This window comes from Necator americanus, chromosome V (assembly GCF_031761385.1).
Source record: "Necator americanus strain Aroian chromosome V, whole genome shotgun sequence".
Taxonomy (NCBI): domain Eukaryota; kingdom Metazoa; phylum Nematoda; class Chromadorea; order Rhabditida; family Ancylostomatidae; genus Necator; species Necator americanus.
The window spans coordinates 22,517,893-22,544,535 of record NC_087375.1 but is presented as its reverse complement, the minus strand read 5'-3'; the positions used below and the strand labels follow the sequence as shown (position 1 = coordinate 22,544,535).

Sequence of the window (26,643 nt, the reverse complement as noted above, 5' to 3'; positions counted from 1 at the left end):
CGTTAGTGTCGCGCAAACTATTTTGTTAGCATTTAAATGATTAACTTGAATTGAATTTCCTCGTTGAATAATGTGAGAAAAGCAGTCTGAAGGATATGAGTACCACACCTTTCCCAGACGCTTTCATCTTACCTCTCATCATTCTGTTCGAGTTTGAACTCGGCTTATCAGAGCTGTGGTAATAAAAGTGGCTTTGCTTTCTTTTCCTCTCCTCCTCCTGAATGGTTATGTTTTTTTTTTTTGAGATTCTTGGCCTAATGTTGATGTGCCATGTAAAGAATTGTGAACTAGTTGTCTGTTTACTTACGGAATACCATATCAAACTTTGTTCTATGATGAAAATTGCGAATAACTGGTACTGTTGACGAGTGGATTTTGTACAACGCAGATTATCCTCTGTTCGCATGCCCTACTTTGGTTGCTATTTTTTATATATGCCCACTGTTTTAGGTGCAACAGTTGGTGTTTCTCGCTGTTGCATCGATATATTCCAAACATTCGCTGTCTTTTCATTAGCTGTTTCCGGCTCTTATGCTAAAAAAAGTTTGCTTCGATGTCTTCAAAAATTCTGCTGAGAACCTTTCCTAACCGAATTCATTTCTACCTTTGCAGATAGACTGTACGTCGCTGGATCAGCACAATCGGTTGGTGCTACTTCATTGTCAGTACCTACAGTTTCCTGTGGTTCTCTTATTTCTGAACTTCTCAAACAATGTCGTGACCGCAGTTTTGTATGTATGAGTCCTCTCTCATTTTTTGTAGGTATTGAGAAAACGGTTAACATTGGCTACGATAAAGATTACCTCGCTGTATCTTCACATTATATTGAAATGTAGTCGCCTCAAACATATTGTGTGAAACTCTTGACAAGGCGAATATATCGTATACCTTTTCTTAGCGTTTTTTAAAAATTGGTGGCGAGGCTTGAGCTGGTTGGAGAATGACGGAGACGGGTCACGTAGAACTTGGAGAAGGCGAAAGACAAGCGGATTACTCCCGCGTTCATCCTCACACTACACTCGATTCCCACCGAACTCTATGGATGGGTGACCTATTGCCGCAGTGGGACGCACAATTCATATCCAATGCTTTCAAGGTGGATGCATTTCTTTATTCTCATTCTTTTGAACAAATCCTCATCATCTTTCAGGAGCTCGGTCACACTCCGTCAACAGTAAAAATGGTCACCGATCGGCAAACGGGAGCAGTAAGAGCTAAATCTCATTCGTTTCTATGCTAGAATGGCTAAACGTAGATATATTTCTTTCAAGAATTGTGCATATTGCTTCGTAGAGTTTTCATCATCCGATGAAGCTCGGGACGCAATGTTGAGAGCAAACGGGCACAGGATCCCTAATAGTGTACCGCGATCCCGATTCAACTTATCGTTTGCCAATGATCCAAGAGTACCGTGAGTACCGATCGTTTGCAGTAGTGATGTCTGTACTTTTTTGTTATCTTTAGATCAATCGAGTTCAACCTTTTTGTAAATAACATCCATCCAGATCTCGACGATGCCGCTTTGTACCAGGTAAGGTCTAAATGATTACGACCCCCCATCCCCCATGACGGACACATCGCACTTTTGTCTTGGGAAAATGCTAGAATGTGAGAAAGAGAATGATCAGGTGTAAATAATCACCTTGATGACCTTGACTCCCGTTGATGTTCGGACTGGTCGAGCGGGCGCAAGTAATTCTTCCATTTGTCCTGATCGCGCGCTAGAGTAGCCCAGTGGTTCCTTTCGCGTGGGACACGAAGAGCATCATAATTTTCTTTCAAAGACTTCGCGAAGAAATCTGATCATCGGGTCGGCGGTCTTCCTGTAGTACGCACAATACCGCGGGGAACCCAGACGCTCACGGTTCTGGTCCAACGGTTGTCGTTAAAGCGCATCACGTGTCCGACCCACCTTATTTTACTTTCCTTGGCAAACGCAGCGACGTCTCTAATCTTCGATCGCTAGAAGAGATCTTCAAATCCCGTCTCTCACTTGCCTGAAACGGGATACTCCTAGCATCACTCTCTCAATTGCGCGTTCAATGACGCTCATCGCGTTTTCTTCCTGCTTGCGAAATGCCCAGGTTCCCGAAGCACAGGTTAAAGCAGGAAGTACGGTGGTGTTGAAGAGGTGAGCACGGAGCTGGGTGTTCCTGGTCTTCTTCACTACATCCTCGATGCTCCTATACGCTCCCCAAGCCGTTCGTCTCCTCCTACCCAGCTCGGGGGTCAGGTCGTTCATCATGTTCAATTCTCGACTCAGATAAACGTAGTTGGTGCATTCGGATATGTTCGTACCGCTGAGCGTGAATGGGGCATGCGAGACCCATCCGTTGCACATGAACATCGTCTTTTGCAGATTCAACTGAAGACCGATGCATCCACACGTTTCGTCGAATTCGGTCAGCATTCGTTCCGCTTGGCTGATGCTAGGTGTTATCAGTACGATGTCATCAGCAAAGCGCAAGTGGTGTAGCTGCCGACCATCAACCTTCACTCTCATGATGTCCCATTCCAACTTTCACATTGCGTTCTCGAGGGTGGCTGTGAATATGTTGGGTGGAATTGTATCACCCTGTCGGACTCCCCTCTTCACGTCAATGATGACATTCTTGTAGAATGGGGAAATTCCGATCGTGAAGTTGTTGTACAATTTTCGAAGCACCTTTATGTACTGAGTAGGGACGCCTTGGTTGTCCAAGGCTTCCATGACCGCTTCGGTCTCAAAGAGTCGAAGGTCTTTTTCAAGTCGATGAAGGTGAGACAGAGCGGCATCTTGTACTCTCGTGATACCTGGTTGAGTTTCGAAACAGTGTGAATGTGGTCAATCGTGCTGAATCCTTTTCGAAACCTTGCTTACTTGCATGGCTGTCCTTCATCCAAGACTTTTCAATCCTATTCAGGATCACTCTTGTAAAGAGCTTGTAGATGACGGGCAGTAAGCAGATTGAGCGATAGTTGCCGATGTCATGTGGACCTCCCTTTTTATAGAACAACACGGTCTCGCTGGTCTCCCCCTGTTTAGGAACCTTGCATTCCGACAGGTAACCTGTGAAGACCCTCGCCAGGGTGCTGATGAGTAGTGGCGGAAGGTTCTTCAGGTGTTCTGGTCTTATCCTGTCGGGACCGGGTGCCGTACGATTTCTTACCGACATGATAGGATGTCGTACTTCAGACGGGAAAGCATGTCATGTCGTACTTTGAAACCTTAGGAGTGACATGTCCGTCTTCCCTCAAATATTGAGGAGGCAAGTGGGCATAGGTGTCGAAAAGATCAGAGTAAACTCGTAGATGATTTTCTCCATTCTCCTTCCCGATGCAATGGTTGTTCCCTTTGCGTTCCGGAGAGTAGTCATCCTCGTCTTGCGACTGGCGAAGTCTCGACAGGCATACCGGATGCTTCTCTACGCCTCTGCAGCTTCAGCCAGCACATCTGCTCTTTTCTCTTTAAGGCCTTCCTTTATCGCCTCTCTGCAAAGGCTTGCGAGCTCGGACGTGAGTCCGGTTGCATGCTGCTCGTGCAGCTCCACGCTGACGTATTAGCTCTAGAGTTTCTGGAGACAGGAGTCTCTTGGTGGTTTAAAATTCTCAGCCTTCTTCGCGCAGTCGTGAAGGTGTTCGACGAGCCGGTCATATTCCTCGTCAATGTTGTCCATTGCGGAATCTTCCCAAAAGCCGGCTAGCATAGCGAAGAGATCCCAGTTGATGATACTTCTGAGATTTCTCTCTCTGAACTTGGCGGCTTCTCTTCTCTCCTTGTGAAGAAAAATCTTACTCGGAGGAGGTGATGGTCCGATCGCGTATAAAACTTTGGTACAACAGCGACGTCCGTCACGCAGAACCTTTTATTGACGACGATATGGTCTGTTTCATTACGGTACCCTCCATCGGTTGACTCCCATGTCCAGCGTAGAGAAGAGGGCTTCTGGAATTGCGATTTCCCGTGTATTGTCTTTGTCGTCATGATGAACTCGGAGAGTCTCCCCTGTTCATTCCACTGTAGGCCGTAGGTCCCGATGTGAAGTTCCTCAGGCGTTCTTCTTTGGCGTTGAAATCGCCTATTGTGACTTTGTAGAAGGCATGATCTTCTCGGTAGAACTTCACCAGGTGCACGTAGAAAGCTTCGACTTCTTCTTCTTCTTCGTAGCTTGATGTTGGAGCGTAAGCGACGAAGATAGTCAAAGCTGTTTTTGGACCACATCTTCTCATCCGCAGTCGTCTATTTCGGGTCGTCAGCTTTTCAGAAGAGTCTATGTTCTTTGCCATACCCGTGTTGACGAGGTCGCCAACTCCACCAACACCTCCACTGTCGCATGTTCCTAAGAACAGTTCTTCTCTCGTTTCATTTACGGCGTCGAGAGGGCGGCGTCGTCTCGTATTTGTCAGTCCGATGACGTAGTACTTAATCTTCTTGGCTTGCATCATCAGATCTTCGATGGCCGTTTTCGACGCGAGCGTATAAGTGTTAGCGTTATAAGTACAGATCGTCATCCTAGTCTTATTCCGTTTCGATAGCCTATATGATTCCTGTAACTCTGTCTTTCCTACCGCTACCGTACCAGGCTTTCTTCCGGAATCAGTAGGCTCTTTTTTACTACTTTGACTGCGTAAAATTTTAAAACCCATGGGCAGGTTGCAAGCCTTTAATCCCATTAATTTTTGGAAGAACGTTGCGTTTTCCCGGAGTGGACATGTGGAGCTTATTTGTTGGAGGTGATTCCAAACCGCCTCCCTTGCACCTGTCGGTCACTTGAATGCAGGCTTTTGGCCGGATCGACGTGCGGGATACGGTAGTATTATGAGCCGATCCTGACACTGCAGATACAAGGAGTCCATCTTCCGAATCCACCCGCGTCTCTGGGCAAGCACAAGGTCGCTTTTGGTCCGCGATTAACCCCCTATCCGCCATGAGGGGACGCTCCACGTAGCCTCGCGACTAACCGCCTGGGATCCTTCTAGTGAGGGAGATCCGTGAGGATAAATAATGATTACTGTGGACATGAAAGTGAAGTGGCGCTGTTGTGGACTAAATCCCATTTGCGCTGATATCTGAGATAACCAGTGTGAACTGTTTGTCATCACGGACATTCGTGCGACTCCCAAACTTCCAAGGTTCACCTGGTGATGCTGGTATACTGGTTGGCGACGATACTTGTTCTTAAATCTGGCGCACGCACCCACGTGCTGCCTCTTTTGTTGTGTAAGATCACTGCAAGCTTAGTAACTATAGTTTCGAAGAAGTATGATGCAAATTTCCCAGAATCCGCCTATTATCAGAAGCTCTTCTGTAGGTGTTTGGAGCGCGTTACCGTTCATGTCGTGGAGCTAAAGTATACCGTAATCGAGATGGTTCTTCACGGTGCTTGGGCTTTATCAGATTTGGTGACCAAACTGAGCAACAAATGGCTTTGGTGAGTTAGCATAATCACTTCAACTCTAATGGATCTTTTTTTTTCCAAATTTCTGCAGGTAGAAATGAACAAAACTGTGGTTCGTGGACGCGAGATTATCCTAAAACTTGCCGCTGCAAAGCAGCGGCTTCCTAGACATCAAATTCGTGAAGGCATGCAGCCTCAGCTAGTGAGTTGAATTTCTTTATGCGCGTGACAGGTACGTTTCGTTCACGACTGTTTTAGATTGCTGATCCATCGCTAGCTTCCTATAACCAAATGGCTTACCAACCAATCCAACAACATCAACAACATCAACAACCACAGGTCGCTTACCAGTATCAGCAACAGCAACCTGCTTATGTTCAACCTCCACAACTCATCCGTAAGATTTCGTGTATATGGCGTCCAACACGTCGAATTTTCTCTACATAAAAGAAGAGATCGGCCTGTCTACATACACATATACTCTGCATTACTGTTAACTAAAATCACCTTTGAACACATCATGTCCGCCCACAGGTTTAGTCTTCGGTTGGGCGGGCACAAGTTTTTATTCATTGGTTTTTGACAGCAATCGTACAGGAAGTGGTGGTATTCATCGGCTTCAGCCTTTTTTAGTTCCCTACAATCCTACTGCTGAGGAAGCCAATGCTGATCTCATCGCTAACGGTGACGAATGGTGGGAGGTGTTGGAGGAGAGCAGGTACTGCACAGATCCAAGTATCATTTACGAATATCTCTTTTTGCTTTTTGGCGTAATTTTGTCCTTAAAAGCGCAACCTCGTTTGTGGTAAGGTAGGCCTTGAACTCTACAGGGATGAGTTACGTAAGATAAGTGGTGAAGGTGACGTTGTTTTGACCTGCCCGTTGAAAAGAATTTCCATGGCTTCAATGAATTAACGTGTTTATCTGGCCACAGAAGTTATAAATTTATTGCTTCGACAAATGCTGCTCGCCAACAGCTCGTATATTTTATGGCTACAATTGAATCACACTTTCATTTTAGTCACTTTTTAATTTCACGGAGGAAACACGCCGTTTACAGTCATGATTTCTGCGCATTTTTCAGATGGTCAGCTTGTATAGTTGATCCAGCATGGAAAGAACGTGAACTCTGCTTGCGACTGAACGACAATAGGTGGTGGTGGGGGAAGCTAGGTTGATCTTTTGTACATATCTTTGTTTCTTTGAATTTTTTTTGTTGTTGTTGTTGAAATCGTTTTTTGTTTCCTAACTAATCTTGTCTAATATAAGTTGTTTGGATTTTTTTTTGCCTATTATTGAAGTTGTCTATTAAAGAGGAACGCATCGACATTTCTCGGATAATATTTAAGAATTGTGAATGTGATTTCAGACTACAAATAAAAAACCGCTATCGACCAATTCTGAAAAATTAGGTGTATGCAAAAAGAGAGTTTATTTTAACTCTTAGGGACCAGCGGAATAGGCGCACAAGCAGGGATGAGTTCCTTGTCCTCGTATGCTTTCTCAGCGTCGGCTCCATCGTACTGAATTCACACAGAATTATATAATTTGTGCTAAATAGCAAAACTGGTGAAATCTCGACTTACAGGAGTCGTGAGTATTAGAAGTTTCTCGGACTTCAGTGGACCGTTTTTGCGAGTCACAACCACATCAAGAGTTTTGCTAGGTTCTATCATGGCGAACACTGGATTCACTCTAAACGATCACCTCATCAACCTTTCTGAAAAAGAATGGACCGTTCATTAGTAGGCTTTAAGAACAGTTATAAGAGCATCACTTTTTTTCATTTGGATTCCAACTCTGTTCTCTTCCACGTAATCACGTAGTAATCACGAGAATCTGGTTTAAAAGTGTTTTGACGTGGGTTGTCAGTTTTGAATCATTGTCCAGAAGGAAAGCTAGAAGTCGCAATTCGAGTGAAGGAGGAGGGGTTGGGGGCTGGTAACGAGTAACAAGGACCAACGTTTGGCTTCTTCGATCACCTTGATCACCTTGACTCCCGTTGATCTTGGAACTGGTCGAGCGGGCGCCAGTAATTCTTCCATTTGTCCCGATCGCGTGTCAGAGTAGCCCTATGGTTCCTCCTTTCGTGTGGGACATGAGGAGCATCATAATTTTCTTTGAAAGACTTCGTGAAGAAATCTGATCATCGGGTCGGCGATCTTCCTGTAGTGCGCTTAATATCGCGGGGAACCCAGTCGCTCACGGCTCTGGTCCAACGGTTGTCGCTAAACGTTGTCAAATGTTCACGTGTCCTGCCCACCTTATTTTACTTTCCTTGGCAAACGCGGTGACGTCTCTAATCTTCGATCGCTGACGTAGGAGAGAACTTCGAATCCCGTCTCTCACTTGCCTGAAACGGGATACTCCTAGCATCACTCTCTCAATTGCGCGTTCATTGACGCGTTTTCTTCCTGCTTGCGAAATGCCCAGGTTTCTGAAGCACAGGTCAAAGTAGGAAGTACGGTGGTGTTGAAGAGGTGAGCACGGAGCTGGGTGTTCCCGGTCTTCTTCACTACATCCTCGATGCTCCTATACGCTCCCCAAGCCGCTCGTCTCCTCCTACCCAGCTCGGGGGTCAGGTCGTTCATCATGTTCAATTCCCGACTCAGATAAACGTAGTTGGTGCATTCGGATATGTCCGTTCCGCTGAGCGTGAATGGGGCATGCGAGACCCATCCGTTGCGCATGAACATCGTCTTTTGCAGATTCAGGTGAAGACCGATGCATCCACACGTTTCGTCGAATTCGGTCAGCATTCGTTCCGCTTGGCTGATGCTAGGTGTTATCAGTACGATGTCATCAGCAAAGCGCAAATGGTGTAGCTGCCGACCATCAACTTTCACTCTCATGATGTCCCATTCCAATTTTCACATTGCGTTCTCGAGGGTGGCTGTGAATATGTTGGGTGGAATTGTATCACCCTCTTCACGTCAATGATGACAATGGGGAAATTCCGGTCGTGAAGTTGTTGTATAATTCTCGAAATACCTTTATGTACTGAGCAGGGACGCCTTGGTTGTCCAAGGTTTCCACGACCGCTTCCGTCTCAACTGAGTCGAAGGCCTTCTTCAAGTCGATGAAGGTGAGACAGAGCGGCATCTTGTACTCTCGTGATACCTCGCTGGTCTTGCTGGTCTTCCACTGTTTAGGAACCTTGCATTCCGACAGGTAACGTGTGAAGACCCTCGCCAGTGTGCTGATGAGTAGTGGCGGAAGGTTGTTCAGGTGTTCTGGTCTTATTCTGTCGGGACCGTTTGCCGTACGATTTCTTACCGACATATCGTACTTCAGACGGGAAAGCATGTCATGTCGTACTTCGAAACCTTAGGAGTGACATGTCCGTCTTCCCTCAGATATTGAGGAGGCAAGTGAGCATAGCTGTCGAAACGATCAGAGTAAACTCGTAGATGATTTTCTCCATTCTCCTTCCCGATGCAATGGTTGTTCCCTTTGCGTTCCGGAGAGTAGTCATCCTCGTCTTGCGACTGGCGAAGTCTCGACAGGCATACCGGATGCTTCTCTACGCCTCTGCAGCTTCAGCCAGCACATCTGCTCTTTTCTCTTTAAGGCCTTCCTTTATCGCCTCTCTGCAAAGGCTTGCGAGCTCGGACGTGAGTCCGGTTGCGTGCTGCTCGTGCAGCTCCACGCTGACGTATAAGCTCTAGAGTTTCTGGAGACAGGAGTCTCTTGGTGGTTTAAAATTCTCAGCCTTCTTCGCGCAGTCGTGAAGGTGTTCGACGAGCCGGTCATATTCCTCGTCAATGTTGTCCATTGCGGAATCTTCCCAAAAGCCGGCTAGCATAGCGAAGAGATCCCAGTTGATGATACTTCTGAGATTTCTCTCTCTGAACTTGGCGGCTTCTCTTCTCTCCTTGTGAAGAAAAATCTTACTCGGAGGAGGTGATGGTCCGATCGCGTATAAAACTTTGGTACAACAGCGACGTCCGTCACGCAGAACCTTTTATTGACGACGATATGGTCTGTTTCATTACGGTACCCTCCATCGGTTGACTCCCATGTCCAGCGCAGAGAGGAGGGCTCTTGGAATTGCGATTTCCCGTGTATTGTCTTTGTCGTCATGGTGAACTCGGAGAGTCTCCCCTGTTCATTCCACTGTAGGCCGTAGGTCCCGATGTGAAGTTTGGTTGTTGTTTGTGAAGTAAAAATTTAAAACCCATGGGCAGGTTGCAAGCCTTTAATCCCATTAATTTTTGGAAGAACGTTGCGTTTTCCCGGAGTGGACATGTGGAGCTTATTTGTTGGAGCTGACTCCAAACCGCCTCCCTTGCACCTGTCGGTCACTTGAATGCAGGTTTTTGGCCGGATCGACGTGCGGGATACGGTAGTATTATGAGCCGATCCTGACACTGCAGATACAAGGAGTCCATCTTCCGAATCCACCTGCGTCTCTGGGCAAGCACAAAGTTGCTTTTGGTCCGCAATTAGCTCCCTCTCCGCCATCCGGGGACGCTCCACGTAGCCTTGCGACTAACCGGCTGTGATCCCTCTAGTGAGGGAGATTGGTGGCTCATGATAGACGATTCATCTTCTTCGATAGATAGTATGATTAAAAGGACGGCCTACTTCGTTGGTTTCGATCTATTTCTTAGTTCGGTTTTAAATTTAGGGTTTACTCTACATATGTCATGTCTTGTCTGAATGGAAAGCAAATGGAACATTACGGGTGATCATGGACACAACAGTGATGCTGTTTTTTGAATGACCACTGTTTGTGCCTTCCAAGCCAAACCAAAATCAAATATATATACCAAATTTACTTAAACGTTTCGTTGTTGGAACACTTAATCTTGAGAGCCTGCTTCTTCTCGGAGTTGTTGGTTACTTTGAGAACCTTGAGTGAAATTATGAGAATCCTCTAAGAAACTGAAACCACTTCTATGACTCCAGTTTGCAAAGGACTACCTGCTGAGCTTCTTTGTCTTCCCAAACCAGGCTACTTGCACTCAACTTTATTTGATCTGAATTGAACGTCATATGGAATGAACAATCGAGAAATTATTGCTTAACTCTTACCATCAGGTTTTCCCATGGTTGACTTAGAGGCCGCTGGCTCTTTTGGTGGTTCTTTCTTCTGAAAAGAAGTACTTTAAATTGATCTTTAGTTAGTAGTAAGAAAAGTACACTTTTCTTATTGTTGATGTCATACCTCATCATCACCAGATGGCGGGGTAGGATCCAGTTTAAGCTGAAATTGTTCAGACCATGAACAAAAAGCAACAAACACCAGATCATTGACAGTTTCGACTCAAGAGTAAAGACAACATACCATGAATCTGACGCGTTGAGGGAATCCGCGGGAATAGCTAGAGATGGAATTGTAGATTGCGGGATCTGGAGTGGATCTACTCATCCCTCCTTAATGGTCGTCTTAAAAAAACAGCGTAGGAACCGCCTTACTTCTTACGAGGTACGGTAGAACGCTCCTATATCCGCTGGTTCCGATCTTCTCAGCAGCCTATTCATTGGTTTCACTTGAATGGGCTGATGGGAAAACATCACTTATCTTCGGCCGCGCGCGCTTGGAAGTGAGGTGTGCAGAACGATTGTAACTGAAATCGTCGTAAAAAAAAACCGCGTCTCCCATACCCTTTTTTAACGACGCTTAGGAAGAGATCACCAGAACCACCCCGAATCCCGCAATCTACAACCCTAACTCTAGCTTTTCCTACGGATTCCCTCACCACGTCAGATTCGTGGTATGCTGCCTTTAACTACAGAGGCACACTTTTGATTTATCTCCAGTGGCCAGCAATCGAGATGGAATTTGACTGATGAAATTTTAAACTTTGCGAAATTTTGAGGAAAGGCAAGCGAGATATGCGGCGCAACAATAGTATAAATGTGCAGATTTTGTGACTGATCGGAGTCTAGCAGCGGAATGCTTAAACGCCACCGCTCTACTGCCTGTATCGATGAGCACAGCAAATGTTTCAGTATTATCCTTTATACAGACGACCAGCACATACGTCGTGACTGTGTTCTTTGGTGGTAGGTTCCTAATGAATTTAGCGTGTGCAATCCACTTCACACCCAATGGAGCATTCTTCGGATAAACTTTGATGTTCGGCATCAGAACTATAGAATCGTTCAGATGTAGTCACTCTCTGCTGCAATGGTAGTGCGCTGAGAAAGCTCAGTTCCGACTATTAGATTCCCAACCTATACTTTCGCCCTCTTGACCGAAAAAGAGATCCTGTGAAGCACGACAGAGTGATGGCATGAGATCGAGAGAGAAATTTTTGAGGATGCTCTAAGAGCACAGAAGTACAGACGTATTGAATAAAGAAGCGTTCTTGTCGCTAGGCGTCAGCCCGACCGCTGCTGACCTTCACCAACATCGGGTCGTGGTTTGTCGAAGCTGGCCGTATACCGTCTTTGAGTTCTTCGTTAGAGATTGTAGAGCATTGACAAAAAGGAATTGTTGCGAGCAATTTGTGAAATCACTCACCTTAATAACTATTTACACTTTTCACACTTGTATAGGCAACAAAATCCGATTTACGAAACCAGTCTTACGGGTGCAAAAGGTTGCTTCGTTGGGTAAACTGGTATCTTATGTGCTTTGATACCTTTTATTCTTGGGCGTTTTTCTTATTGTGGCGTATTAATTGTGGTCCCTCCAAAGCACGTCCTGAACTTTACTTACTAGTGAAAAGAAGCGAATATCAACAATTCCTATGAGCGGTGCCTTTAAAAGTTCTCTGTACCCGTCCCACTTAATTTCACTTTCTTTCATAAATGCGGCTGTGCTCTGATTTTTAGTCATTTTCATCGTAGAACTTTAAATCCAAGCTCAATTCTGTATGCACTCTCTACGACGCTCCTCCTGCTCAGCACCGGGTTCAGGTCGCAATATCATCCACATCTTCCGAATTAGATACACATGAGCTCAACAGGTCTCAAAGAGAGCGGACTTCCAAGCTCTCGTCTTTGGTCTCACAGCAGCGATGGCAGTTGTACGAACCAATCAGATCTTCGATATCCATTGCGGCGCCTTTTTACGAGCTGGAAATGAAGCAAAAAGATCTCTAGCGCTGTAATTTCCAAGATTTAGCATTGTGAACATCCATATCTAAAAGAGACAAGAAAAAAACACTATCCTTTGAAAAAGAAGACAGTCGATTTCATGTAAAACATCGTACAACAGCGCTAACAGTCAAGTGAAATCTTTCAAATCTTTCATCATGACCTATTAATTATGGTATTCACCAGCAAATGATTTAAGTATTTAGAGTAACGTTGAGCTTTTGAAATTGTGGGTTTCCATAAGAAGTCGACGATAAGCAATGTCGTCATGAACTCAGAAACTCCTCTCTTTTGTACGTACATAGTAAGCTATACATCTCGACGTGCGCTACTGTCTCGTTTCTTGATGTTCGTGTATACGGGATCTACGCTATGAATCAGAACTGGTGCTATAACGAAACTAGACATTTTAGATGATAAGAAAATAAGAAGACATCAGTCTAAAAGGGGAGCATCCGCACACGTTTTTTTTAAGGAACTGGACCAAAGAGAAGGGAGAACACAGGAAATTTGTTCCAAACAATGTTGTGGTTCTGAGGGCAATGAAAATTGCCCAAAACAGCACTTTACTACTAGCATGTGGTACACGATCGGATAGTTGACGATGATCACGTATCAGCCGATTGAGAATCAAGTCGCTAACACCGTACCACAACCTTATATTTTGTTTGAAGCCAGCATACCACGAATCTGAGGTGGTGAAGGAACCCGCGGGAAAATCTAGAGTTAGGCTTGCAGATTTCAGGATCAGGGGTGGTTCCACTCATCTCTCTCAGATTGGGAAACAGCTTGGAGACCAACGTTTTCTAAGACTATTTCAGTTGCAACGCTCCAAGTTTCCGCAGGCGCCGCATCCAGGTGCGATATTTCCCACGGCAGTGGTTTGTAATGACGATCAGGGAGAGATGAGTGGAACCACCTCTGATCCCGCAATCTACAACCTGGTCTCTAGCTTTTCCTCCGGATTCCCTCACCGATTCGTGGGATGCTGTCTTTAAGGACGGCCTTCACGCATACTGTGCAGATTCATGCAAAATCCTTATTGTATTGGAAGCTGCTTCCGTAACTCTTGGCGCACTGTTCACTCTACGTTTCCGCAACAAGTTGACGTTCAAGCTATACCTCTTCCTGCTTCTTATCCTCACCCTCCTTCTTTTCAGCCTCTTCCTTCTTTTTGTCATCCTTTGGTTTCTCAGCACTCTTCGTATCCGCAGGTTTCGATGCTTCCTGTTTTCCTTCGTCCTTTTTCTCTTCTGCTGCAGGTTTCGACTTTTCTTCAGCTGGTTTCGCTGGTGCTGCTGGGGGTGCGGGTGTTGGAGTTGCGCCTTTCTTGTCCTAAGAGCAGTGAATACGTTAGGTTGAGCTGCTCATTCGCAGCAGTTTTGCTAACCTTATTTTGATCATTTTTCTTTTTGCCGCCACATTGGGTGAGCAGGTAAATGGAAGATAAGAAATGCAGAATCAAATACACAAAGAGGTAAATCATCGCGGGGTTTGGCGATGCGTATTTTCTTAATACGGAACCTGAAAATCGTTAATTGTTTTTGTCCTCGAAAACAGCACATAGAACTTCACACCAAGAAAATCTTAGCTACAGACCGATGACTGCCAACAACCTTTTCTGATGGAGTCTCTAATAGAAATGAGAAGCTAGGTCGACCACATCTCCGAATTTTGATCAACAACCTAACTTTTGTATTGATATGTTATTGCTTTACTATTTCTGGAAAACTATAGTTTGTCAGTGGGGTAAATGGGAGTTGGAAAGTCACCCAAAAAAGTGTTCTAATCGCTATCTAGACAGGTTTCTTGAGGTCTGGGCAACTAAATAGGGTTGCTTGATCTAGCTATTACTTTAGTCAACATAATCACAGTAATCGACCAATTATCTTTTATCTGCCAAAATTCGTCGTAGTGGTTTCTCAAGGCTCTTTCTGTTGGGATCTCTCTACAAAAAAGTAAAGTCAAAGGTGCTGGATACGCCTGCGCTCGCAGATATGGCATGCTACCAGATGCCTCGTAAGAAAACCAGGACACGGAGACTGTTTCTTATGCCGTCTTGAGGATTAGGCGGAACAGAGCTTGACCGCATACCCGTGATCTACACACCTAATCCTATCATTTTGTGGAGCGATCCCAACATCGCTAATTTTGTGATATGCTGTCTCTAAGCAAAGAAACAGTGAATTATAGTGGGCGCGTAACGCTCAGTTGCTCAAAGACATTTCGGGTCTACTACATCCACGTGGAAGATCAACGGAGAACGTAATTGAACTACACGTTAAGCTTCCCAAGGAGAAGTGCTCAGTTTTGACCTATGATAATTGCATCGCAAAGAAACATGAGCATTATCGATTTCCTCAAAGGTGAAGGAGAGTAGCCAAGTCATCTGCATCATAGCTATATTCGAGATTTCCTACGTTATTCCGGTACTCCTGCCTGAAGACCTACTTGAACGCACCCAAGTGGGGTTCAACTGAACAAGTAGTACGGATCATCGTTGAGTTTTCTTCATACTTTTTTAAATCGGTAGATTTTGTTCCCAAGCAAATTGCATGACTACCATTTTGAAATTGAACTTGTGGAGCACCTGTGAAAAATTTGCTTCAAATCGCTTAATATGCTTAGAGATCCGCAAGATACTCTAACACACATACAAAAATATTTCGCATATATATGTTTATGCTATAACGCACAGCGGTAACTACTCTTCCTAATACATGGCAGTATTTCTGGTTTCGAAATGGTTGACGCATCACTGCAGGCTTTTACTCACCTGCAATTGTGTTAGAAAATTCTTATGTCTAGTCAAGGAATCATTTCATTGAGCAAATAACGTTTAAACTGCACTAGGTACCTGGAACCTACTACAAATTTTCTTCTAGTTTTTTCAACAAAAAGTGGAAAAGTATAAATCTTGCGGCTACAACGTTTACTGTTGCTTCTGAAAGCACGGAAGTAAAAAAAAAGTGCAGAACTGGATCAGCACAAGGCGCATTTGAACAAAATCGTATGTGTAGTGATGCCTTCACTCAAGAAGTTCTGGTCATAAAAGAGCGCAAACATGTGACACAGAATATAACAACAGATTCCGTAGAACTTCGAAAAAAAAAATTGATCAGATGTGCTTCATAAACCCGCATAGGATCTCCTACAAAGTATGTCGGGGGATAATTCTGATCACTTGTCCTCGAAGCGATCCCTTGGGAGACAACCTCTATGCTTTTCCTTGCTCGCAGTGAAAACGATGTCTGAGGCACACAATGGTTGTCCTTGATCGTTGCCGTCTGCGAATTCTGGTTCTTGAGTGTGTCTCATGGTGCCAGCGAAAGTTGTAATCGACACTGGGCACAGTACCAAAAAATGTGACCTTTTCTATCGCATCATCACAAACTATTGCGAAGAGACACCGATAACAAGGAAGATTCGATGTGAATGGTCTTTAATAAACGATAATGACCATTGTTTTGGAATCGTTCCAGAGCATGCGAACAACGGATTAAAAGAGCCAGAAAAGAACTTATTTATTTAATCTATTTCTAAGGCTATTTGAAAAGATCCAATACGGTCTCGGAATGTCTTGTATACTTAGGAGCCATGACAAAGTTAGAAAATGAAAATTTGGAAAAGAAGTTGAATATCTTGTCAGATGAACGTTGCAGTTCAAACGAGAGGAATCCTCATCCATGAGTCTGGAACTGGTACATAGCTGTGCACGTACATGCACAAATGTTTCAGGACCCAGTATTACTCGAAACCGCCGCTTATTTGTGAAATAATACCATAGGAATATCATTATTGTCAGGGCCATTTATCAAGAAATTGGTAAGGCTTCTTTGGCTCAGAATATTGCTAGAATTTTCAATTCAAGAAACTTATTCTCCAGTTATGAATTTCATTACTTTGTGTCTATTTGAATATTGAGAGCAAAAAAAAAGAATGCAATTTGCACTTGAGATTAAAGTGATGAAATCCTCGGGAACGAGCATGGTTGGGACTCAAAGAGGTTTTTTTTTTAAAAACCTTTGAAAACTGAAAACAAATTTGTTTCTATCAATACAGTGCCAATGATCAAAATCAACAATATCAAAAGGACAAAGTCTATGGTGTATCAATTCAATTGGGATGCCCCAATGCCGTTTACTGCCAATCGTTGATCGTTGGGAGTTTGGAACGGGTGGTGGGCTATGCAAAACCAGCCGCTGATCATGTCAGTGTTTTTATACTCCCAGATAAGTTTAGTACCAGTCTATCGGAACCGGAGGAATGAAAGGGTTGGTTGGGACAAGTGAGGTCTCGAACCATCGACCGTGCAGCCACCGCGGACCTCCACTTTACAAAAAAACTGAAAATTTTGTACTTGTATTTGGTTTATAGTTTAAGTAATCCCACAATCAAATTGGAGCCTTCTTGAATTAAAGAGTTGATGGATAGATCAACCAAAGGATTCCGTTCATTATTTATTTATTATTTCACTTTCTCTATGAAAATCTGGTAAGGCTACAGTTAGGCCTGATGTTAACTAGAGAACCATCGACTTATTTTCTCTCTGCTTAATAATATTGTTAAATAATAATAATAATAATAATAATAATAATAATAATAATAATAATAATAATAATAATAATAATAATAATAATAATAATAATAATAATAATAATAATAATAATAATATCTTCATATTGGTATATTTAATTGTCGTTATATAGGTTCTAAGAGGTTCGTCGGTGATGAAACGTAACTTAGTTCGAATAGTGAGACAACGAATTCATGACGTCTTTATGGCGCGTAATCGGACGACTCTCACAAAATCATTTCAACAATATTATTTTTGCAGAGAAAAAGCAAATCGATAGTATTTCCTCTGGTCGATATCAGAACCAACTGTTGTCATACCGGATTTTCCTCGAGAAGAAGATGAAAACAAATAATGAATGAAAAATTTCCGCTTAATCTTTTCTCTAACCGAAGAACTTCTACTTGATGAAGACTTCAATTTGATTACGGGATATCTCAAGTTAGAAAACAAAAACAAATACAAATAATTCACGTTTTGAAAGTGCTGCCTTTGTCACATGTATGTGGAATACAGCTTTGAACAACACTTTTTCCTACACATGCGAAAAGAAAGCACAAGTTTTATTAAAACCTATTTAGATCTTGAAGATGCAGTGCAATAATAAAACTTCCCAAAGGGCAGGATATTACACCTCACACCTCATCACATACTTTTATTTACTTTAAGCGAAATACCTACCTCAGATATGTCTAACTGAGTTACTGCAACGGGCCAAAAAACAGTTCTCTGTTTGGCACGGGTACTCTCTTCACTCTTCCTTTCAGTCCTAAGCACACCCAGGTTACCCCATTGAAGACTTTGAACCCGGACTGTACAGTACTCCAGAATTGCAGACTAACGAATGAAGAAGATCAGCTTACGAATATCACGTCGTAAGTGATGAAAGAAAAGTACCAGCACTGTGTAAAATTTCTCTAACAACAAGGAATTTTCCGTCGTATTCAAATTTCCCTCTTCCTTTCTTCTTGATATGTTCGTTGTTGTTGGGTGAAAGAAAGCAGTTATTTGCATAGCCTCTTGAGCAATTTATCAGTTGTGGTTGTTTCTGTTTCCGATGTTTCTTTCGGAGACTTTGAGTGGCACAGAAAAGGTCTGGTTCAGCAAAGTGGTTCAGTGGTTCAATTCTGTTTTCCGCGCAAGAACCGAAGATTGCATATGATGAAAAGAAAAGCTTATCTGTGAAAAGACATGGAACAATGTGTACCTGAGCAGTATATCTCGCCGAACGCCGAGGGTTTAGTTAGTAAATGGACGGCATTGAGAAGCTGCTGATAAACCTATAGAATTTGAAACTTCTTCAAATGGCAGAATGAGATTGTAGACCCATGAAGTTCACCGTAGGTGTCATCTAAACGATATAATAGCGAATCCATCCAATACATAGCTACGATTCATTCAGGGAGCGTTGAGCAAGTTACCATCGCCGTGATGCTAAAATTTGTGAGGGTTCCTTCCTAAAAAAAACAACAGCTATTATTCACACTGCAACTTTCAAGCTAAAAAAATGCTTTGAAAAACTTGCTAAATAATTCAGAACAAAAGATCGTGGACTTTTTGGACTACTTACCCATTCTTGAATGCTTAGAAAAATTCCCATTCATAGCAATATACTTGATGTTTAGTCTCGCTCCATACAGTTCATTGTGCGAATTCGCATCTTCTATTTATTACTGGGAAAAGCAGCTATGCCTGGTAACAGAACTCATACATGTTCAGTCTTTACCTTCAAAAGATTCAACAGCTAACCAGCTTAATAAAGAGAAGCGGTGATATCGTCCTGCAGTTCATTGCACCAAAATTTTCTGTTAATTATAGATTCCATGAACAAGTTGGTCTCATTCGCTAGCAGTATAATAAGAGAAATTTAACGCGAAATTAACCTTGAGAACTGCCCTCTACCCCTCCACAGGTGCACTTATTCAAAAAATATGTGTGAAAGAAATTAGAAAAATTGGAAAGCCAACAATTTTCTAAGATGTGCAGATGTGTATGAATTCTACTTGCGAACGAAGTGCATGTCCGTATTTAGAGTTTTGCACTTGGAGAACAACCTTACTGCAATTCTTTACTACTTTGCTATGATCACCCAAAGAAAACAGGATATGCGGAAGTACTTTTAGATAATCGGGAACTTAGGAGTGAAAGATTCTATAAAAGCGGCATAAAAGTGCACCTTGTATCCCAGTCCCTGTTTTTCGTCGTTCATCCTTGTTTTTCCTCTTTTCCCTGAATCGCAAGTGGCACACCCTGCGAAAGAAAAAATGTTGTTGGCAGAAGAGTTGGGTGTTATTCACGCAAACGAAATGCTCATCTCGTGGTACTGTGCATAAACAGTCTTCAGTGAAGAAAACTGTCATTGTTGAGAGCATCTGTCGGTGCCGATTTCAACAACCTCATTCAGTTGCCGACGCTGGAGGTTGTTTTCGACATCGACCCCCAGAGGCATCAAACATTGGGGTTTTCTGAGATGACATCTCTTACTGTAGCATACATAAAAGCACTAGCACAATGCTGAACGAAGGCGCCTATTATATAAACATGCAGATGCACGTAGAGCGACTGTAACATGTGCCGCTTGTCACGGCACTCTCATCTGTCACTTCGCCGTTGTCCTGCCATTGTCGCTGCCATGTGTGCATTTTCACAGAATCCCCTGCGATCGTCAGACTATCGTCACGTACTCGCACAACTTTGCTTTACTCCGCAGAAAAGAAGCTCTTTCTGTTTCCTTGCGCTACCTTAGAAATTGTTTTTGAAGCCTGTATGACATTATTCGAAGAAGCACTGGTTGAGGAGACCTTCAGTAGCTTTCTACTTTTAACAGTCTATTCTATAGCTCCTAGTTTCAACTCCCTTTAGAGTCAACCGATAAGCAATCAACTTGAGTCGAATTTGCAAACAGCATAACATTGCGATTTAAATCATCAACTTTAGATCTAGCTAATAAAAACTGTTCCGTCAGTGTGTTGCTATATTCTCAAGTTTTCGCATCTTAACAATATTGCGCCGTCAGTTCCACTTCCAGAGAAAATTCTACTTTAGGATAATTAGCAGTCACTATTAATTAGTAATTACTTAAATTACTATTAGTATATAGCAAATCCTCGAGAAAATTGAGTTATTCCCTGAATCCTGATTGAGCATGGTATAAAATTGATTCGATGGTTCGAAACAGCACATCTATTTTTTCTTCAAATAAACAAGCTTCAGAAGGCATGTCATTGTGGTTTTTAATAGCTCAGCTTGTGTTACCAAAGGAAAATACGAATATTTCAGCTGCTCTTTCTTTTATTCTTTGTGGTACGACTATACGTACATACAAAGGAGTTCTAAAATATCAAAAGATTTGTCAAAATGTTCTCCGGGAATTATTTGAAGCCGTTCGCTTGAATATAGAATCGTAAATGTAGCACAGTTAACATTTGTAAGTGTTCAACTGTTTTTGAATCTTGTTATGCTGAATACATAGCTTTTTTTTATTGATTTGCTTAAATATAAATACATTCGAAATAAATGTAAATTTAAGCACAAGCAAATCATTAAAAAAGGGGATGGGGGAGGGGTGGGAGTGGGCTGGAGCCAGGTACAGATTGATGCTTCCCATTTTGCGTGTACACTAAGAAGAAGCCCCTAAATGAAGAAGGAGCCTATGTAAGGCGCTCGAATACACTTTTCGCGGAAAGGGAACGGGTTGTCGGAAACACGTGAAAGCTGTGTACACCGGCGAAAGTGCAGTGATTAAAGAGCATACGTCGTTCCCGCCATATGCACTGCTCGTTCTGTAACCTTCACTCAAGAATGAGTGAGAACTGAACTCAAGACGTCGAAAATCCCGAAGCGAAAATCTGCGAATCTTAAAAGGTACTGGTATGTCAGGAGTTCTGGGGTTTTGAACATCACATTTTCTTGTTTCGATGGCACTTAGAACGCCAACTTCCTTTATTTGAACATTGTAAACATTACAAATCTCTAAATTCATGAGAACACCATGCACCTTAATTTTCTGTATTAATTTCCTTCTGACTCTTTAATACGGTATGCATTGACGGTGATACCGTCAGAAAACGAATGCAACATATTTGGTCGGTGTTTAGTTCACACAACGGGAATATAGTAGAGTCAAAAAGACATGAATCACGGTGCAGTTGCGTAAGCGGTTGCGCTCGAAGCGGTGCGGTGGAGCGCAGCAGTAAAGAATGAGTGAAGACCGGTGCTACCACAGTTCATTGCTGCAGCCTGCGAAGGTCCCAGGTGCTGTCTCCACATAGTTATAGCAGTTGGTAAATAATCGGTTCATTTCCTAACAAATAATTCAGGTACAAAAAATTTGGAAAGTTTGCTGAAAAGATACTAGTCAATAAAAAACATCTCAAAAATTTAAACTCAGCATTGAGATTCCGATGTGCTCTCTACGAACACTGGGAAATAAGATATGCACTTTGCAATGTTGTAACGCGAAACAGTTGAGGAGTGCTACATCTTCTTCAAAATGTGTTTTGGACTATTTCTGTATTTTTTAGGAGTAGAAATACAAAAAGATGCAAGAATAAAGATCTCTTGATTGAATTTAAGTTAAGTTTTCTACTTTATTTATTTAAATGCTGTAAGTACCCACAGTTTTTGTGTTGCTGCTCTGTTACGAAGTGAAGTCTTGCTTATTTCCCTCAAAATGGTCAATTCGATTTCCTCTGAAAGATCTCAGCCGTAGAAACCAATGTTCATGGGAAGTTTCGACACTAAATTATTTCACTCATCTCCATCAATAGGTAGGATTAGGACATCATTTCTAGGGACTACGTCGAAAACGTGAAACATCTACAAATTCAGGAACCGCTAGGATCAGAGGAACTTGACTGCTAAGCTTGCAGAGCGAACGTTTACAGCAGTGCAAGTCAAGATGTTTACAATATCACACTATTTTATTTCAAGATCCTTTCATAAACTCCTCATTAAACAACAGAACTTTCCAGCCTTTTTTTTCGAATACCTATGTTAACGGCACTCTCGCTTTTGATGTCAGGCGTTTTTCTTATAAATTGAAGGCAGAAGATGATTTCTTCGTTTGTATTTCTCTCATGCATCTTTACATAACTCATTACTATGACACGAAAAAATTTGTTTAATCATTCCATCACATGTTAGAAACAAATAATAGAAAACCTTCCTCACAAAACTCCCAGACATATAAATTATCCACAAAACACCATGTCCTTCATTCTTTCCTTCGGAAGTGCTATTAGAATAAAGCTTAATTTTTTGCACGATGAAGTTCAACGTCTCGCTCGGCAAGCATTCATCCTCTTTTTCTCTTGCGAGAACCCCACACTCGCTGAACAAATGTTGCGCCACCATTGTTTGTTCGGTGCTTCTTGCCTGTCTACGTTCGTTCCTTCCAGTCCGCGTGTTTGCGCACGGCTGGTTTCAGGATGCGGAAATCGGCGGATCATACCGGAAATGGCTAGTAATTTGGTTTACTCTTTGCTAGCATCAGTGTGCACCAACGAACAAGCAACCAAACGTCTTGTGATCCCTAGGCGCTCCAAATTCATATGGCGTACGTCCATGATTTGAGCTCCGCAAGTTTGTCCTCGGGCATGATTATGTGGTTTTTTTGCAGACATGCCCTTTTGTGTACTTCGTCGGAACTACGCTATTAGCACGTGATTAGAGAGAATCCACTGGAAAACGTGTGAATAAACAAGATCTCGATTGTAGCTCCCCTAAGGACATTTTATGTCGAGAGCTTGATCAAGCGGAATTCCCAATGGTAGAAAAAGTATACTCGAAGCGTGTAGTAAACACTGAAATGTTTCTGAGAGAGAGCTTTATTTCTACTTTTTGTTTTTATCCCGTTCGTTCGCTTTAGAGAAGAGAACAAATCTCATGTGTAATTTTTCAAACAAATTATTCCAAAAATTCTTGCGTTGTTCATGAAGGCTTTATTCGATATCGTTGACATAGCAATGTCCAAGATAACCCAAATTATGCCGTCTTGGTACTTTTTCTGTCAATTCTCATCGCTTGATGCTTTCGAAGTGTGAAGTCCAGTGTCATCTATTGGTTTTGAAGATGCTTTGTAATCTACACAAGATCTAAATGGCACAAACTTCGAAACGAAGAGTTTTCTGCATCGTCTCCGTGATTATCGAACTCGTGATTCTTGATGTTGCTGGCGGCGTCTCTTAACGACTGCACCGATTCGTCTGGTGCAAAGTAGTCGAACCTCTGAGACGGGTAAGAATTTTCCTATTTACCACTCTTTCCTCATTTCATCATCTAAGTAGTGAAAATTCTCACCATTACTCATCAGAGAGACCCCGAGTATCTGTGGATATTGGCTACTTTCTTGCTCTCTTATCCTTCTAGTTCTCTTGTAGAAGTGTGAGTTGAATGAGGTTATTTTTGATCGGAAATTTGCACAATTTCTCGATACCACAGCATTTAGCTGCACTATATTCTCTAGTGGTGTTCGATCTAAAACTAGTAATGATTTCCGGAGAATTCCTGCTACATCAGCTGTATGCTTGATTGATGGCATCTTTTCGAAAGATATTTTTCAAGTCAGCTTACATGGGCAGTATTTCCTGCATCTTTTCTTGGAGTGTTATGTACTAAACGGTTTGATCACGTGAGTGAACTGTCAAAAATATTTTCTTGTCCGAACTGTATGCTCTCCTAAGCTCCCCTTAGCCATTACAATATTGAATATGTTGTCATTTTTCGTGTTGGATCCATCCATCTTCCAATGGTTTCCCATTGCTGACAAAGATGAGAAATTTGAAGGATTGCTAAATATCTAAGCAAAAAACGTTGTTTATCGTGTTAACCATATTCTGTTAGTGGGTAATTCTTGGATTGTTGTCGAGCATAACTACCCAGAACCTGACCTCAAAATCCGGTTCCACGTGCCTCTCTTAACACGCCTGACTCAATGTGTACGGGGAGCAGTCATGATTTTTTTTTCGCGGGCAACCCCATGATGGTAATTGACGCTCCGCCCAAACATCTGACTAGTACTCGAACCCGTTACTGCTGACGACGGAGACTTCCCTAAGGTGATTTCCGTTATCATGGATGTCGATCAAAGTCGTCTCTCTATGTTTGCCACATACACACGCGCATGTAGAAAGAGACATACTGCAACGTACACGCAGTGTGCGCGCTTGTGTGTACAGTGAGAGTGTACGTATGTGCCTATGGCAGAACCGGTCCAACCTTACATCTTTCGCTCGTCCTTTTCCCACTTTCTCTACGTCTCTTATCTTTGCCACGCCACCAACTGGTGTCTTTTTCGCTTTTCCACAAGTTCTGTTTGCTTTCGCTCCGAAACCACCGCTATCGTCGCGGATAGGCGGCGGGAGTACTCATCATCCCGTTCACCCCCGCTTCCTCGTCACACACGCATACTCTTACGGACGTTTTTTCATCGTGGTTTTGAAATCGCTCCTCGAGAAAACAAGCACCTCTAGTTCCATATCTAAGTTGATTAAAACCCTTCTACTGAGATATGCATGAACCTCAAGGGTTTCTCAGATTCCAAGAAGATACTGAGGAGAGTGGCACTTAGCGGTAGGCACCGGAGAGAAGAAACGCACGTCCTTTCCAGGTCTTTTGAGAGAAAATAATACTGCGAGGTGCAGATTTAATGTTGCGTTTTCACAGCAGACCATTACTCCCAATTGTTCAGTCAGGCGCATTGAATAATTTCAACTTTCGATTACCACAATAGTCACCAAAACTTGTTTCCTAGGAATTTCCTTTTATGTCTCTTTGCTGCTTCCGGCAATCTTCCGAACATTTTATAAAGTCTTTTTCTTTCTTTTGACAAATCTCCAGACTTATTCCGATTGAGTTCCGAACAGCAATTAATAAGAGCTAATTCTAAGGTAACAACTTTACTTTCGGTTGTTTACGGCCTGCTATTTCCCTCAAAATGAAGGAACATGTTCAAAATAGCAGGACCTCTTCGAACTTCCTTCTTGACTCACATATTTCTTTCAAAATTTGAACGAACTGTAGAATATGCGAGGTTATTCAGGAAAATAGGAATAAGTACTACTCCGAAAACTGATTCTAATCACTGCAGCTGTGGACACATGAATTGTAAAGCGATTATATTTGTTTCTATCAAGATTCTGAATCATACAATCATGTGGATGAATGGCTGAAAAAAGTATTACTCAGTCGATGATTCAATGGAAATGATGTGGATTAAAACTTTGGGATCCAATCAAATCCATTGTACTATTTCTCTTCCGGCTACAGTCAGAGAATTGAATTATAGAAATTCATTTCCGATTCATTTCTGCTATACAGTTTTCAGTAATCGATAATTTTTCTTGCTGAGAAAATGCAGTTTCTTACAAGTTTCTCTTCTTCCAGCGCACATAGCAATGTTCTTCACTATTCTATGTAAAGCAAAGTAATTATACCAGCGTAGCATAAATGAAAATGTTAGTATACTCGAAAAGTAAACAAAAACAGGACCAATGAACGAGAATTCAGTATTTTCAAAGGCTTCCAGTAAAATATCAAGAAATCCAAGTCTCTTACCCGCCTGAGAATTTTTTTTTGTAGAAAAATCTCCTAATTCAACGATGTTAACTTTCCGAGAATTCTAGCGAATGTGCTGAATGAGTCAGACGTTTGACGCTCAACTCAATCAATTTTTGTTTAGTTTGACGTAAGGTGGTGCAGCTCATGTGCGGACAACTCCTTTTGTTCAAAAAAGGAACGTCGTATTCCCGGAAGTTTTATGTTCTTGATTCCAATTGGCCAAACTGCCCATGTAGACCAACATAATTTAACTAATAGAATTGGCACAAAAAAGTTGCACATCACTCCAGCAACAGTCAAATAAACAAGAACCCTCCACTTTTTTTGCTCTTCTCTTCTTGAGAACTGTCTCGGAAGAATTTCAACCTGAGCATTGGGGGAGGGGTGAAACACTCATATCACTACATATAATCTTCATTTATTCCTAGATCACCTATACATAGGTATGAACGATTCCTCCTAGCAGCGCTTCAACAAATCCTTGAAGCAAGCACTGCTGGAAAGTAACTTTACTTCTTCTAGGTATTTCTACATATTTCATGGAAGCAGCGAATGAACTTTCGTTTATTTCATTGTCTTTATTTTATAGATCGTCCAGATGATCATGAAGATTCGTTGAAACGATGCTACTGCTTTCCTTATTCTAGACTTTAGCGTCACTTCGACACCCGTCAGCCGAAATATCGCGCCAGTGATAACAAACGGAATTCGTACTAACATCAGTGTCAGTGTTTAATGTCTGTTGAAATGGTCTCCCCAAGATGACATCTGGATTGTAACGACCTTTTTTTGGCAACCTTTGTAAACACATATTGAGTCATCGCTTCTTTCAACCGTGAACGACATTATCTTCGTTGAACAGTTCGTAGGAGACTCAGAAGGTTTTGTCCAAACCCTCTAGCAGTTGCAGATATTACTCGGAATGCCCTTTCCTTTTCTGATAAAGGTGATCCTCTTTTACAAGTTTAAACTTTTTTGTACACGCTACTGAACAGAGAAAACTACATACGTTTACACCGCAAACAACCACCTACGCCTTTCACTCCTCCAAGGTGTATAAGTTGACAGCTAATTTATCTT

The 26,643-nt window shown here is 42.4% G+C and overlaps 6 protein-coding genes across 9 annotated transcripts; 2 read left to right on the top strand and 4 right to left on the bottom strand.

Annotated features, from left to right (window-relative positions):
• Positions 1-434: 434 nt before the first annotated feature.
• RB195_014863 (uncharacterized protein) lies at positions 435-836 on the top strand (the record flags this gene model as incomplete). Its single annotated transcript, XM_064205301.1, has 2 exons — positions 435-543; positions 613-836. 2 exons carry the CDS (start codon positions 435-437, stop codon positions 834-836), a joined length of 333 nt encoding a protein of 110 aa, XP_064061182.1.
• Positions 837-940: 104 nt separating this feature from the next.
• On the top strand, positions 941-6,556 carry RB195_014859 (uncharacterized protein; the record flags this gene model as incomplete). 3 transcript variants are annotated; one of them, XM_064205295.1, is made up of 9 exons in its annotated part: positions 941-1,096; positions 1,151-1,207; positions 1,272-1,411; positions 1,465-1,531; positions 5,292-5,411; positions 5,470-5,580; positions 5,637-5,775; positions 6,012-6,096; positions 6,463-6,556. In XM_064205295.1, 9 exons carry the CDS (start codon positions 941-943, stop codon positions 6,554-6,556), a joined length of 969 nt encoding a protein of 322 aa, XP_064061176.1. The 3 variants fall into 3 exon arrangements, with proteins under 3 accessions (XP_064061176.1, XP_064061181.1, XP_064061177.1); XM_064205296.1 differs by lacking the exons at positions 941-1,096; positions 1,151-1,207; positions 1,272-1,411; positions 1,465-1,531 and having other exon boundaries at positions 5,403-5,411; XM_064205297.1 differs by lacking the exons at positions 5,292-5,411; positions 5,470-5,580; positions 5,637-5,775; positions 6,012-6,096; positions 6,463-6,556 and having other exon boundaries at positions 1,465-1,546.
• RB195_014862 (uncharacterized protein) lies at positions 1,976-2,503 on the bottom strand (the record flags this gene model as incomplete). Its single annotated transcript, XM_064205300.1, has 1 exon — positions 1,976-2,503. The coding sequence occupies one exon, from the start codon at positions 2,501-2,503 to the stop codon at positions 1,976-1,978; it is 528 nt and encodes a 175-aa protein (XP_064061180.1).
• RB195_014861 (uncharacterized protein) lies at positions 2,522-3,155 on the bottom strand (the record flags this gene model as incomplete). Its single annotated transcript, XM_064205299.1, has 2 exons — positions 2,522-2,793; positions 2,861-3,155. The coding sequence occupies 2 exons, from the start codon at positions 3,153-3,155 to the stop codon at positions 2,522-2,524; spliced, it is 567 nt and encodes a 188-aa protein (XP_064061179.1).
• Positions 3,961-4,626, bottom strand: RB195_014860 (uncharacterized protein; the record flags this gene model as incomplete). Its single annotated transcript, XM_064205298.1, has 1 exon — positions 3,961-4,626. One exon carries the CDS (start codon positions 4,624-4,626, stop codon positions 3,961-3,963), a length of 666 nt encoding a protein of 221 aa, XP_064061178.1.
• A 258-nt stretch (positions 6,557-6,814) lies between the features above and the next one.
• On the bottom strand, positions 6,815-17,109 carry RB195_014858 (uncharacterized protein; the record flags this gene model as incomplete). Of its 2 annotated transcripts, XM_064205294.1 has the most annotated exons (10): positions 6,815-6,901; positions 6,965-7,073; positions 10,160-10,233; positions 10,305-10,360; positions 10,416-10,473; positions 10,549-10,587; positions 13,551-13,763; positions 13,819-13,952; positions 14,028-14,061; positions 16,960-17,109. In XM_064205294.1, the coding sequence occupies 10 exons, from the start codon at positions 17,107-17,109 to the stop codon at positions 6,815-6,817; spliced, it is 954 nt and encodes a 317-aa protein (XP_064061175.1). The 2 variants fall into 2 exon arrangements, with proteins under 2 accessions (XP_064061175.1, XP_013303547.2); XM_013448093.2 differs by lacking the exons at positions 14,028-14,061; positions 16,960-17,109 and adding an exon at positions 15,644-15,746.
• Positions 17,110-26,643: the final 9,534 nt, after the last annotated feature.